We start from the raw sequence: 15,905 nt of genomic DNA, 5'->3' as shown, positions 1-15,905 counted from the left end.
GAGCTCTATCTGAACGATTCGCACAAAAAAGGCTTTGAAGCGCACCAACCGTTTGCCCTTATTCTATACAAACTGTACAGTGATAACTTGGCTCTTCCCTCCCCCCACTCAATACCTTTCTGGGTAGTGACTTCACATCCTTTGACATCAGCACAGCTTGAAAGGGGGATGGGAGAGTTACGGCTGAAAGCAGCAAAACCTGCTTTTAACTGTGTACGCAAACGCCCCGACGGATCCTTCAGCCTTCCCCGAACGCAATGAACAGGAGCGGGTTTGCCCCCCGCCGCGGCCGGGCCCGACCGTCCCCGTCCCCGTCCCCACAATGGCCATTTCCGAGCGGGTCGCAGGGTCGCGCCGCGCTCCCGCACGCACAATAACTCACCTCTAATATGCAAAAGGGCCACGGGCTGGAACGGCCCGTTGGAATTGGCTGCGTCAACCACCATCCTGCTGCCGGCTCTGTTACATGTCAACATCTAGGCTCCGGCAGGCACGGCGGTGTGTGCCTTAAGGCAAGGGACCGGCCTCCATTTTAGTTTAAAAAAAGACAGAAACTGAAGCGCTCTGCAGCTGGAGGGAACTGGCTGGTCTGTGATGTCAGCGGGCGGGAGGCGCCCCATTGGCTAACGGCAGCAACTTCAAATGACACCGAGGAGGCCGCAAATGAGCGGGGGCTGCTGCGGGGCTGTCACCGCGCCCGCGCCCCCCCCCGCGCCCCCGGCCCGGCGCGGCGGGGGAGCGGCAGCCGCAGCCTCCGCAGGTGACTGGGCTGTTGCGCCTGTTTGTTTGCTTCAAACCAGGATGATCTCACCGCTGCTCCAGTATCGCCCCCCGCCCCACCTCCCCTCAATATCCAGTGCGCACCTGCTCGCAGGAGCGCACGCATTCTGCTCCTGCCTCCTTCCAGCACTTACTACTCACTCCTTACTCCCTCCTTCCCCAAGGCTGCCAGGAATACCCACCGGGACTTAGCCCCCACAGCACTGAGGGCAACAGCCACAACTTCAGCTTTCAAGAGCTGTAATAAAAGGTAGTTCATAGTAAGGTACAGGTCCTTTAATTACTATTATTCTTAGTGATTTATAAACATAAAACCTCATAAGCATTCCCATGAGCTGTTTTATGACTGGGCCCTAACACGTTATGAATAAAAATATAGACATAGGACACTCAGGAGATGAAAACCCTCATGTTTCATGCTCATCCAAGTATTTCTTTCATTCCAGAAACGTACCTATCTCAAGTTTACCTTGATTGCTGTAAAACTTGGATAATGCAGAACTCTGGGTTTCCTTTCTAGAAATTTCTAGTAATTACAAATAACTTTTTTTTTAATTATTAAAAACTAAGATACTGCAGCACTAAGAACCAATATATAGGCATCTGAAAAAATTTTTGCTGCATAACCCCAGAAATTCAGAGTACAACCATTTCTAAACTTTAGTTAAATTACTTAAGGTATTTACAACAATTTCTATACTCTTTTTAGTTAAATTACTTCAGGTATTTGGAACAAAACTGCAAGCAACCTCTTCCTCATCACATGAGACCTGTGTGTCTATTTTCACAACAGGCTGTTTGAAGGACTGTTTTGTCTCCCAGGGACTGCAGCTCTGGGAATGATGCTCTAAGAAACAAGCAACGTTATATTTCCACTATCTCCAAATCTGTGCTTTTCCCCAAATGCTATTTGCACTTGTATGTCACCTTTAAATATTTAATTACTTGTTTTACAATGCTATCTTAACTTAGATCTTTTCAAAGAAGGAGTAAATAAAAAAAAGAGGAAGAGACTTTTCAATTAGGTAAGTTATAAGGCAATGAAAACGTGGAACAAAAATTACAGGGGATATGCATACCTGGTTGGAAAAATTATATGCCACTACATAAAATACCACACTATCAAAAGTGAGTTAGAGCTGTACTAAATATTACTGAATTGGAAGAAGGAAAAAGACTAACTGGAATATAAAAAAAGAAGAATATTACCCGTAAGGCACATGATAAAATCAATTGGATTTACTGATTCACAAGGCCTAACTTGAAGTAGTGCCTCCGGGATGTCACAGTTGAAGAAGGATGTAAACCTGGCGAGAAAGTGCAAAGATGACCAATCTAGAAAACATTACTTAGTTTAAAAAATACAGCTGCTCTGTTTGGTATGGTGTGGGTTGTTGGTGGCTTTTCTTTGGTTGGTTGGTTTGGTTGGGGTGGGTTTTGTTGTTTTTTTTGCTAGAAAGGCCCAGACTGACCAAGTCTTTTAAAGCATGATTATGGAGATTGAGTGCATTAGTTTTTCTACATTCACTACGCCCAGGAAATTCCTCCTACATCAAGGAAGATCAGGTTAGATACTCAATCAAATCCTCTCACAATAAGCATAGTGAAACTAAGTAGGAGACTGCAGACTTTCTAGCAATTTAAAAAATGGCCAAACATCATGAATGATACAAATGTAGCTGGATCCTGCTTTTGAGAACATCAAAATGGATTACATGAACTTCTGATGCCTTTTTTAACCTTTTTCCTAAGACTACAGAGCTTCAAGAAATTTGTTCTTCCAGTCCAGGCAAAAACAGAGGAGGTGTACTCCCAAAAAAAGTCTTTTTTTTTTTTTAAGTTAGTATGGAGTTTTGGTCTTATAAAACAAAAAGCTAGCATAGAGATATGCCTTTAACAAAACTAGATTAAAAAACAAACCCAAGACTGACCTCAAAGTTTTCGACAAGATCTTGATTAATTAAGGAGAAAACTAAAGAACTGAGACTTTTCTTGCAATATTTTCATATGCAGAATTTTGTGAGCAAAATCTCTTTCTTTTCCCCATTTAAATTACAATTAGGCTGTTCTATAGTTATAAGCTGCAGTGTGAAGTGGCACAAGTTAGGTTTAAAATTGTAGTTTATTTGGTAACCACATCTTTAAGAGGCAGCTGCTCTGTCTCTCCTTGTGCCTTTGCTTTTATGGTCAACTGCTGCTGTCTCTTTGATACTCCCTGAAAGATTAAAATGGCTATGCAGACTGCTGGTCCAATGGCATACAACTTAAGTACTGTACTGGAACACAACAGAACAAAAAAAGGAGCATCGCTTTAGTTACAGTGCCATTTCCTATTTTATACATAAGCATGACTTGAATAGCTGGAGGTTCATTAGCAAATTTTAGGTCATGGCTTAAGAGTCAACCCCCCCTACACTGTTCTTACCTAAAGAGAGTAAACGTGCTATTTGCAGCACTAGCGGTAGTATTGGCAGAACACTAAGTCACATTCACGTAAAGTTTTCTCTTGCAAGATAGACATTACCCTGTTCACATTTCTTCCTCTTTGCAGGACTGTTAGATCTGAGGCCACTGCTTGGTAAGCTACCATGAAACTGGTTTAATTCAGTATATTTCTGGTGTGCTTTTGACAGGATACTAGCGGAACTGAAGAATTCAATCTTTGTAAGACCTTTAGCTCATTAATCAAATCTGGTATCTTCTCACCAGTCATACAGATTGAGACATACATTCTGATCAGGAGGTTTGTATACCCTTCCTTTGTTTTAGCCTTAAGATATTTGATTTGCCACCAAAGGAAAATATTTAAAGTGAATTATTTTGAGCAACTTGGGGGGGGAGGGGGGCAGCGCAAAGAAAATTGAGTTAGGAATTGACTTACTAATGGGGAAGGAAAGAATATTAGCGCAAGTGGAACGGAGCTAACGAATATCAATGGGAGGAGGGGAGGAAGACTTTACTTGAACAAATTTATGAAGATGCTTCTGTTGCAAGAGAATCAAAAAACATACTAACTTTGGCTACCCATTTTTTAGAATTGAATAAATGAAAAAAATGTATTGACAGTATAGCAAAGCTGTAGCTATTACAGGTTTCCTGATGAACCCTGGTAATAATTTCTAACTTCCTGATGATGGGAATGAAGGAAAATCATATAAAGTTCTTAGGATATAATGAAATGTGTTACATTTAGGATCAAGCACTATAGCTGGTGAATTCTCTTTATACTGGGAGGCTGTGTAGTATGTCTTTCAAAACATCAATCCATTTGGTTGTCATTTAAAAAACAACCAACACACTGCAGCACCCCAACAACAAATTTCCCTGCCCAAAGGCTGCCTTTATTTCCATTCTGAAGTAGCTGCTATTCTGATAGCAACAGAATCAACAACATATGGTAATTAAAACTGGATGAACTTCTGTTTCCATGAAGACACCTTGGATCAAGTTAGTTACCTCTCAGACTTTATGAGGAGTTTTCATTTTTGGATTGCGGGAGGAGGGAGCTATTTAGTCTCAACTCTAAAGGTAACTAAAGGCGTAATTCCACAGCTGCTGAAGTTGCTATCCCTCAGCAACCTAAACCAGCCTAGTTACAGGCTGCTTCAGTTCCCTTCCTACAGTCCCCTCCTACTTTATTTTGCTCTCATCTGCTTCAGTGGTCATCAGACCCACAGCTCAGTTGGTTTAGTTCAGTAATCCAACAGAAAGCCACTTACTTTATTGTCAGACTGGTTTTCCGTTAACTTATTGTGTTCCACAGCAGCCTAAGGTAAGCTAAGTCTGTATGAGCTACTGCTGCAATCCCACCTCTTCTGAGGCACACCTCTCAACCTCTCTGAGGTGCAACCATCTGATATCGCTGTATGAGGGCTTGTGCAGCTGCATGGTTGAACCAGATTAGGAAACTGAGCGGAGTTAAAATAAGAAGGGAAAAGGATGAGTTTGAGCTACGCTGAGTCTATTATCTGGTTTACCAGACAGCTGCCCAAAAAAGGTACGGGAATAAAACACTATTTGCTTTTACTGCTAGGACCAACACAATTTTGCGCCTCCAATTATAGTCCAAGCACATTCTCATAAACAATGTCAGGCTACAGAAAACAAGGGTCTCTTCACAACCCTGAACAGTGAGTTACTCAAAGACAGTAACTTTGTTTTAGGGGAGAAAAGACACTGGATGCTACACATTCGGAGGAGAAATCACAGCAACAGGAAGGATACTGGACTTCTAAAAAGTCCCAACTCAATTTCAAAGGACAGCCAAGAGAAAATTCAAGGACACAGAGGCAATAAGCACGATGTTAACATCTAGCTATCAAATGAAATACACAGGTAAGAAAAAAAATCCTCACCTGGATGAATGAAACTGGTATGAACTATCATTTGGCTTCCTTAAAAAATTCCTATGACTGAAGCATGGCAAAAGATAGCATTCTACCTTCCAAGCTGAGAAACTGATAATATTTACTCCCCTTTTAGTACAGGAAAAAGTGATTAAATGTAGAATTGGCAAATACCTGCCCGTGATTGAAATGGTCTCTGTACTGGGTCTGGCAGAGCCCCATAGCAACCCTGCTAGTGCTGTGCTTGGTAGCTAGAAAGGTGGTGACAACACACCAGTGTTCTGGCTACTGCTGAGCAGTGCTCACACAGCACCAAGGCTGTCTCTCCAACATTCCCCCCTCACCGGTAGGCTGGGTGGGGGTGGGCCAGATCTTGGGAGGGGACACAGTCACGACAGCCGACCCACAGTCGCCCAAGGGATGTTCCACACCATATGACATGTGCTCAGCTATAAAAGCTGAGAGAGAGGAGGAGGAAGAGCGGGCATTTGTTATTTATGACGTTTGTTTTCCGGAGCAACTGCTACACGTACTGAAGCCCTGCATCCTCAGTACTCAGAACTCTCAGCCTCAGCAGGGACCCAAACTGCATCTGAGGACACCGTGGCCGAGATAGGGACACAAACAACAACTACAGTAATTGCCCCAATAGTGAAAAAGAAACAGTGGACAAGAACACTCTCCAAAGATCCAGAGGATGTTCTGCATGCAAGAGCCATGTGGAGGACGGTGATTCAAAGTGTCCCAATACCATATTCTAACAGCTTGGCAGTGATGCATTGCCCGAATACAGATAAACCAACTGTGGAGAAAGTGTCTTCTTGGCTCCAAAACTCTGAAGAAAATATCTGTACTTCCTCATCCCTACTGGTCAGCACCTTGGCTGTCAGGGACACTCCAAGAAATCAGTCCTCTCCTGGCCCAGAGGGAAAGGCAGCCCCAAGCACGTGCTGTGTGGTGCACTCCAGTTCTTCCTACATGTCCAGGGTGAGGACATGAGGAAATGGGATGGTGAACCCACCTTTAAGCTGGAAGCCCACTTAGGAGAACTGAGAGGGAAGACAGCTGTTAAAGAAGGGGTCACCCAAGAAGGCTGTCAGCATAGTGGCTGTAGAGACACAAGGCAGTAATTAACACTCTCCCAGATGTAGAACTGAAATCACCTCCCAGGTGACAGGACCAGCTGTGCAAAATGTACTCTACACTGCATCTGGGGAGCATGGTCTTACCTGGAGCCTCTGGCAGAAAACATCAGGAGAAACCTGAGGTTGACATTAGGGTTTGGAGCTGGGGGTACTGAGGATCAGAAGCCCACTACAGCCCAACCAAAAAAAGAGATACTAGCAGCATATGAGGGGGTTGGAGCCACTTCAGAAGTTGTTGGTACAGAAGCACAGCTGCTTTTGGCACCACGATTGCCTTTGTTAGACTGGATGTTCAAAGGAAACATCCCCTCTACACATCACGCAACCAGCGTTACATGGACTAAGTGGGTGGCATTATCATTCAACAAGCTTGACTGGGGAAATCCAGCTGCCCAGGAATCTTGGAAGAGATCATGGACTGGTCAGAAAGCAGAGATTTTGGAGCATTGCCTGAGGGGGTGGCTGAAGCCCAAGAGGCACCACCATATAATGAGTTATCAGACGATGAAAGGCATTATGCTTTGTTTACTGATGGATCCTGTCATGGGGTAGGAAACCATTGGAAGTGGAAAGGTGCTCTGCACAGTCCCACATGACAAGTCTCTGAGGCCACTGAAGGAGAAGAGGAGTCAAGTCAGTTTGCAGAAGTGGAAGCCATCCAACTAGGCCTAGAGATTGCTGGATGAGAAAAGTGGCTAGTACTCCATCTCTGTACTGACCCCTGGTTAATGCCCTATGAGGATGGCTACAATAATGGCAGACCACCAACTGGCAGTGCAGGGGTAAACCCATCTGCGCTGATGCACTGTGGCAAGAAATCCCTGCCTAGGTAAAGATAAAGATACTCTAAAGATACATCATGTAGATTCTCATATGCCCAAAAGCTGTGCCACTGAAGAACATTAAAACAAAAGCTATTTGTAGCTTGACAGGCCCACAAAACATTGGGACTTCTAGGGAGAGATGCTACGTACAGATGTGTTCATGATCAAAGGGTGGACCTGACCATGAACGCCATCACACAGGTCACTCTTGAATGTGAAATGTGCTGCAATCAAGCCAGCCACACAAGTGGAATCTCCCTGGAACAGAGGGCGGTGGCTGGTTTTTCGATACGGTGAGGCCTGGCAAATTGACTATATTGGACCACTGCCATGAACACGCCAAGGCAAGTGCTATATACTCACCATGGTGGAAGCAGTTATTGGGTGGCTACAAACATACCCTGTAAACCACGCCACTGCCTGGAACACATCTTAAGCTTTGAAAGACAAATTTTGTGGCAACATGGTACCCCAGATCAAATTGAATCAGACAATGGGACTCATCAGAAATAATCTTATAAACTCCTCAGCAATGAAACATGGCATTGAATGAATGTATCACATTCCCCATCACCCACAACCCCCTGGAAAGACTGAGAGGTGTAACGAACTGTTAAAGACTATGTTGAGAGCGTTAGGCAATGGGGCATGGAAGCACTGCGATACTAATTTAGCAGAAGCCACTTGGCTAGTTAATACCAGAGGATCTGCTAACTGTCCTGGTCCTGCCCAAACAAAACCCCTTCATGGTGGACATAGCCTGGACAGCTGACCCAAAGTGACCAAAGGGATATTCCATACCATATGACATCTGCTAAGCTATAAAAGCTAAGAGAAAGGGGGAGGAAGGGGCGGGGGACATTTGTTATTAATGATGTTTGTCTTCCAGAGCAACCGCTACACATACCGAAGCCCTGATTCCCAGGAACTGGCCTGCTAACGGGAAGTAGAGAATAACATCTTTTGTTTTCCATTGCTTCCATGCATGCAACCTTTGATATTGCTTTATCAAACTACCTTTATCTTGACCCACAAGTGGTTTTTTTCATTTTACGTTCTCCCCTCGCTGTTCTGCTGAGGAGAGCAGTGATAGAGCAGCTGGGTGGGTACCTGACATCCAGCCAAGTTCAACCCACCACAGTCTGTATCTGAATTTCCTAATATTTGCATGGTCACTGTAGCACACAGTCAACAGTGCCAAGTTTTCCTTCAGCCAATATTGTACACCCAAAAGGTTTTGTAAGTGGGGGATGGGGAGAGAAATCAGTAGATGTCTGTTGAGTTCAGAAAGCCGTATATTTTAAGAACTGCATCTAGTACAAAAACTTATTTCCCAGGCCAGACTGCAGAACCTCATTTCAGGTATTGGCACACTATTTTAATCAAGTGCAGTATAAAAGCTAACACATACGCCACCAAACTCACTCCTTTCTGCAGCCTTATTAGGTAGATCACACATGTCATTTTCAATAAACAAAGCTTAAAAAAATTATGTTTAAGAGTGAAACCTTGAGAGCATGCTAGTTATCCAGCAAACACTGACTTATATTTACATGTATAAATATTGCATTCAATGTTTGATCAGTAGAGGTCTTATGAAGGGAAAAGTTCAGTGTAGCAGCAAAAATGTCTGGGTCTGATTATAATGAAGATCTGTGCAATGGAACAAAATGTTCTTTTTGTAAATAAGGGCATAATAAAAGACGTTTCAAGAGAGATCTAAACTCTGAATTCAGAGACAGGTTAGAATCTAGAAAATAAGACAATACTACATTTTAAATCCTATTTTTATGGATTCTATCCAAGCTTCAGTAGAAACAAGTTTGGTAGGAAATGCTGCCAGTGACAGATGTAGAGCATTCTTCTAACACTTTCAGCTGCTGACTAATGAGTAGGTGTTTGATAGGGCAGTTGAAATGAAAAATAGCTCATTAATCCAAGCCTATGATTTCATGTAAAGCTAGCTAACAAAAACCCGCAAAACAACAACAAAAAAAATCACACACTCAAGCAAAGTATTCTCCTCTATAATCTTTTTTTGGTAGTTACACACTTACTATCATGTTTCTTAATCTTTAAACTGTAACGTAGTAATTCAGACTGTATAATTGCTAAATATTTTTTAAATTAATGATTTCATAATCATTAAATAATGAAGTATTTACTCATTTGATAGATCATATTTTCCCGTATGAACACCAAACAATTGTCAGTTTGTGCTTTAAGGAATGTATATGCTTACCACACATTTTAGTAATTCTTCTAAGCATTTAAAAGAAAAACACATACAAAAAATCCAGGAAAGTTTGTTTATGCAACACTATGGTCATGTTTTTAAGACAGAAGTTCAAAGACAAAGTTACTAAATTAACATGACAAGAAGTCTCTACAGTTCTTTCACATGATACAATACATATATTCACTGACACCTAACCATACCCACCCTGACAGAGGAAAGAGTGAGCTTCTGCAGTATTTTCCATTATGGACTTTTTGTTTCAATAAATTCAATACAATATTGAGCTGCCAAAAATAATACAAAGGCATGAACACAGCGAGGACCAGAACGATGAACTAACTCAGTATGCTGAGTGCTAATCTAGTGTGTGTACAAGGGAGAAGAGCATCATCTGCTTCACAAAACTGTATTCCTTGATGTTTTGCAGGAGAATGAATTTGCTTTGCCCCAGTGTTTTGCCTTTTAAATGCATTATGGATTAGGGCAAATTATCTTTTCTATTAGCATTATCTTGTTTAATCTGCCATCTTACTTTGCATAAAATACTTGTAGCTAAACAGTGGTGCTACCACCTTGCAGCTGGACAAAACTCCTTAATTGCCAGGCACACACACAAGAAGCATCATTCAACTGGAAAGGCCAAAGTACCACACCTTTGTTCTCTACCTAATTTGCAACTGGCACCAGTAGGTTTCTGTGATGAAAGTGACATTAAGTATTGAGACCTCCAGCCTCAACAGCTCCTAAGAAAAGTGCTCCTCAAAACCCCATAGTCCATTATTGCTATGATTCTCATAAATTCAATTATATTGCATATATCCAGTCAGTGCCTTTTGGATCATGAAAACAGACACTAGTTTTAAATGAACAGGTAACTCTGCTTAAGTTTGACCTTACCCTAATAATGAATTTGTGGAAATTTAACAGTATAGATTGCTAAATTTCTCTGCAGCACAGAGAACAATACTTGATTGCCTCTTAATTTATCTTTATACCATTTTGCTTACTTATCTGTACTCTACAGCTGAAACACACAACCACCATACATTTCTGATCTCTTGAGAAATTCTCACTTTCTCTTCCTTCCTCATGGTTACAACAGTTTTATCAATGAAAATTTGGTTCAGTTGTTTAAGTATCAGAATCTTAAAGAATCACCTCTTCTGCAATCTTGATTCATCAGACTTTAACATTGTACAGACTACAAAAACAGAGCTATCTCCTAGACAGCCATTTATGACTTAAAAACATTAGGAAAGCTTTAATAATGCTTGCCTTCCTATCAGAGTCCTGTATCACAGACAGACAAGTTGAGACACTACCCTGACGTTCTCTTGCACAGAACAGACTCAGAATTTGGCATAGCTCTAAAGTCTCTGCTTGGGGGTGTGTGTGGGGAAACAAACCAAAAAAAGAGACAAGAAATAAGAAACCATGCGGTCTGCATGAAATGTGCTCAGAAAAACAGCACCCTTATGCCTTGCTGTGTTCATTATTCCTTCCCCCCCCGACTTTTTTTTTTAAATAGATATGACTGATAGTATTTTTAATGTTGAAATCATGCTATGTCAGAAACAGACATCTCTACCAGAAGGTCAAAACCAGGACTGATCAACATGCACAGCAAGATCTTCAACAACTAAATACCAGAATCTGTTTAATGATATCACATGCAGTTATTCTACATTAAGAGAACAGCACTGTATTCCGTATCCTACACTTCTCAGCATTAAGAGTTTGTATATCCAGATCTGTCAATGTAGCTCATTTCTTCCTATCTTGATATGTAACTGTGGAAGAATATTGTATCCGCATTTTCAAGATCGTAAGTCCAACTCCAAGAGGTAAACAGTAACTCTGTAAATAAATTTGAAACCATACCTGAAAATAAAAGCTGAATTGCAATCACCACTTTTAGATTATATAAAACAATGTTCACTTTTATCTAAAAAAAACAACCCCAAAACCCATTCCCAAATCCATGAACAAAACCATGACACTTGTCATGATAGGAATCCTCTTTAAGACTATAAAAGGACTCTATCCAGCTTTAAAAATCATACAGAAATGCTGCCAAAAGGCATATTTTTGAATCATGCTCAAATTTACATATGCATGACTAATGTTCATTGGGAAATTTTGCAACACTTCAGAACATTAAGGAGAACTGACTTTTTATTTTTTCAAATTTGTTATTCTCTGACAGAGAAAGTTATCTTTTAATGAGTATTACTTGCAGGTTGAAGTAATATTTGTGACAATTATATTTGCCAGTGCACAACACCTTTTATCCCAGTCAGAGCATCTGCATACTGTAAAGAATTCTCACTGCAACATTCTTACATATTGTAGGGATTCAGACCACATCCTTAGAAATCTCACCATCTTCTACAACTGTTCTCTCCAAATGCTGCATGTTTACACAGTTTACCGAAATCTGCATTATCTTTGCAAAATATTGTGTACAAATCCAAGTACACTCACCTGTTTGTACTCTTAAAAATCCCTTGTAGCATATAAACTAAGTGTACAGAATGGACAAGGGAGCATCTTAGAAATACATAATTAGCAAGATTGTACCATAGGAAAAAACCAAACCATCAACCTGTAATGGAAGTATTACTAAAATGATAAATTCTTATTAATATAAATTCTCATTTTTAATAACATGTACATCTTTGAATCAGTAAGCCTCTTTCACTTTTCTGTATTAATAGTCCTGAATAGAAGCAAAACACATTAATGTTTGGGTTACTAGTTAACCAGTTATGAAATGCCACACTGCTGGCTGTTCTATTTTTTTTGTTTCTTTTTTTCTTTTTGATCTTGGTCAATTACTCAGCAAGTCCATCACTGTAGCAACCTTATTCTGAAGATGCTGACACCCACTATTCTCACATGGTAAGGGACAACTATAGTCTCAGTAAAATCAGAGAAGAAAACCAGAGTTTTATTTTTTAATTAAAAATAACTTAAACATTGCAGGCAAAATTCAGAAAACATCAAGTCTGATCTCCTAATGGTTTAGATAGCAAGCTAAGCTTATTGAATTTACAAATGTTTGTGTTGTTTTTTTAATATGCATGTAAGAGAAGGGTAAAAAAATGCAGCTAGATACAGAAATAAATGCAAATACCCCCCAAAATAGTAAGAGAATATATATATCCTTCCTTTCCCTCAGCATTAAATCCAAGTGATTTTTTTTGTTTCAAACTTTAGAAATTTGATCTGTATGACAGTCTTTGTATACTAACTCCATAGAAACTGAAGTGAAAAATGTATTACTGCAGCTGTCAAGCACACAAGCAACAAGCATGCAATTCATAACATATCATTACACTCTCAAAAGTTTCCTCTCAAAACTGAACAAATGCAACTAGATGAGTAGCACATACATATCACATCCAGGCTCTAGAGCTTTTTCCAGTATGTAATGTATTTGGGTGTCAGAAGTTCATAGAAGTAACCTAGACTCAAGAACCAAAGATCACCCATTAGCATCACCAGAAATAAATATCAGCACACAACTAAATCATTGACACTGTGGAATTATTCGCTGATTAACCATGAAAAAATCTATCTATAACGTTACAAGGAATTCAAGCTTCCTGCATTAAGTGGAAGGGGGTGGTTGTATAGACACAAAATACTTCAGTGTGTCAGTGGTCAGGTACATATAAGCTTGGATACAATACTTTTTTGTACAGTTTAATAAATATTCATATTGGACACTTTCTCTCAAACAGAACACATTCTTAAATTTGTAAATAATTTCAAGACATCTCAACATTACAAACCGTTTTCTTCAGAAAGGAAGAATGAAGAAATTTGTATGTTTCTGAAGGCTGAAAAACCCTTTGTCATTTATATTTGATATAGATAACCAAAGCATTCATCTGCAAGTTTTCAAATCCTAATAGAGCAAAACATACTTTAAGGTAAATAAGTAATTTTTTCCCAATAAACAACTGGGAAGGAAAAAAAAATCAGCTTTCTGTAACTGAAGTACTGTACTGCAAGTGTTAACTAACAGGGAGAACTGGATAAGCAGAAATTAACACAAAAGTTTGTTGGCATAGAATTTTTTTTTCTGTGAAAATAGGCAAGATCTTTTCAAAATGTTTGACACAGTTCTGAAGGTGCTTCTCCAGAGATACTTCTGGGTTATCTGTGGGCAGACAAGCTACCTATTGTACCCAAACTATATCAGGCTGCATTGCACTGCGCTGCAGAGAGCTTTGCTGGTTTGCAGCTTTACTAATACATAGATCTCAGTGCTCCACAAGCCAATTATATCAGAGACTTCTTTTCGATGTTCACCTCTATTCTTAGAGCCTCTTAACTCTCTTTTTTTTTTTTTTTTTTTGAGTTCTGAGCTATCCTGCTTCTCCATTTCCCAAATAAACTAAGGGTGTACAATGCTAATCAAACTGCTCCAATGAATATAAATCATACCACACTAATACCAGTCACCAGGGCAAATAGACTGGTATTTCCAGAAGCCTATTGTCAGCACTTCTGTGCAATGCCCAAGAGAAAGTTCACAGCATGCTTGAAGACCAAAAAGTATTTCCTAAATAAGAAGCCTTGATGAAAACGCACTTTGGCAGCTCCTCCTTTCCCTTCCCACTATTTCAAGTGATCCACTGACCTCAGCTCCAGCCCCATGGCACAGAAGGAAGGTGGTTATCTCCACAATACTGCAGGCCATTTAGAGTTTACCAGTTACAAGCTCTCACAGACCTTAAAGTAGGCAAGAACAACCCCATTCTACATGCTCTGCTTAAAATACAATCTCAGGTAAAAGTATCACAGTATGCAGTAGTCAATTCAACATTTATGAAGAAAATGCACAACTCTTGGTCTACTACAGATAGTAGAAAGGTTTCCCAGGTACTGTAGCCACAGAAATACAGCCACCTGTTACAAGTAACTGGTTTGAGTTTGAGAGCGGATTAAACACAGCTAACCTGAAAGAGCACTACATTCTTCCCATCTCTTCATGGAAGCTAAAGCTGCCTTAAACTCAGTCCTTTAAATTATAGCCTGCCAGTCCATTTAACTCCTGTCCAGACACAGACATTACAAAACACACTTAAACCTGTCAAAAAATTAAGTTTCCCAGCTTCACTTGACCCACTGAACACATATCAAGTCAAGTATCTACGTACACATTAGGAGTACTGGCCAATAGCATTCTTATCAACCCTAATAAGTGGGAATTAAATCATGACTGAGCTTGTGGAGTGAGCACAGCAATTATACAGACACCTGCTATAATCCATGAGACTGGCCATAGCTTTATTCATGAAGACAGTAATTACTACTCATCACTAAATCAGCAATTGCACTAGTGTTTCATAACAAAGTTTGGTCCTCGACAGCCTGGGGACACAGGTACACCATCAGACATCCACCAGAGATAAGCTCAAGATCTTTTCTTTTGTTTCACTTGAGAGTGGGGGTGTGACCACAGACTGAAAAGCAAGTATAATGCATATGCGCAATACTTATACCATTTCTGCACATCTAGGTGTGTTGCAACAAAAATGCTAAAATGCACTCAGAACATAGCTTATACAGTTTTTAAGACTTAACCTTTTTTTTTTGTATACCACACCACCACACACACACACCCTGCCAAGTCCAAGCAGGCTCTCTCCTGCCCTTCACTGGCCTACTAGTTCAAACTGAAATGGAGCCAAGGTGGAAAGAGAATCCACTGTAAGACTGATTACTTTCCCCTTGTCCCACCTGCAAGAATTTTTGTCATTTCCAGCTCACCATTCACTCTGCTTTTAACTGCATGCTCAGTTCTAGTCTCCCCGAGCTGACAATCCCAGGCACTACCAGAAACACAGTATTTAAAACAGGACAAAGCAAAGGTTCTAAACCAAGTAACAAATGTTTTTCTTTGTCACAGAGTCTTTAAACAAAAGGTTAAACGATGCTGTATGCATGACTTCATAAAAAAGAATAATCACTACTTTAATTCAGTGTCATTTGCTTATGTCAGACCTGGATGTGACAGCTTGCGCATGAACCTACTATGTCAGTTTAAAAGATAGGACATATTTATGAGTAATCTGTGGTGCTACATAGTCTTAGTTCCAAATTTAGTAAAAAAGATTGAAATACACTAAACTTTAAGCAGCACCTTGTATATAGACTTCTATACTAACATGATAGACAATATTTCCTTAAATGGTACCTCTGAAGAGAAGAACATTGCAGTCTAATTTGACTTGTATGAAAAGCAGTATAGTTAAAATTGGCCGAGAAGCTCAGTTTTTTATTTTCAAGAAATACTGATGCAGCATATCAAGAAAACACTGACTAGAGGAAAAAAAGTCTTATTCCTTGACATTTTCACATTGCCTACAGCAATACTACTCAATATTTCAGCAACCTGTTAGGCTTTCACTGCCACCTTTGAACATTAGAAAGCAGTATGCATCACACTTCAAAACAGCTTTTTTTTTTTAAATAAACCTTCAGAGCAAATCAGTTACTCATAAGCAACTAATCAGCAACTGATCAGTACATCTGACCACACATGGTAAATTCTACC

At 40.2% G+C, this 15,905-nt stretch overlaps 1 protein-coding gene across 2 annotated transcripts in view; it reads right to left on the bottom strand.

Moving 5' to 3' along the window:
• Nucleotides 1-15,905, bottom strand: part of PPP2R5C (protein phosphatase 2 regulatory subunit B'gamma) — an 89,080-nt gene that overhangs the window by 55,279 nt on the left and 17,896 nt on the right. Inside the window, exon 1 of one of the 2 annotated variants that reach the window (XM_080394590.1) lies at nucleotides 383-588. The exons of the other annotated variant lie outside the window; for it this stretch is intronic. Coding sequence (XP_080250716.1) covers nucleotides 383-476 — 94 coding nt within the window. The 5' untranslated portion in view covers nucleotides 477-588. Of the gene's footprint in view, nucleotides 1-382; nucleotides 589-15,905 lie in introns of those variants that run through there. 2 annotated transcript variants of the gene reach the window in all.

The sequence above is a fragment of the Falco punctatus genome (genome assembly GCF_963210335.1).
Source record: "Falco punctatus genome assembly, chromosome: 7".
NCBI lineage: Eukaryota > Metazoa > Chordata > Aves > Falconiformes > Falconidae > Falco > Falco punctatus.
Note: the sequence above shows the minus strand (reverse complement) of the source record. Positions and strands in the feature narration are given on the sequence as shown.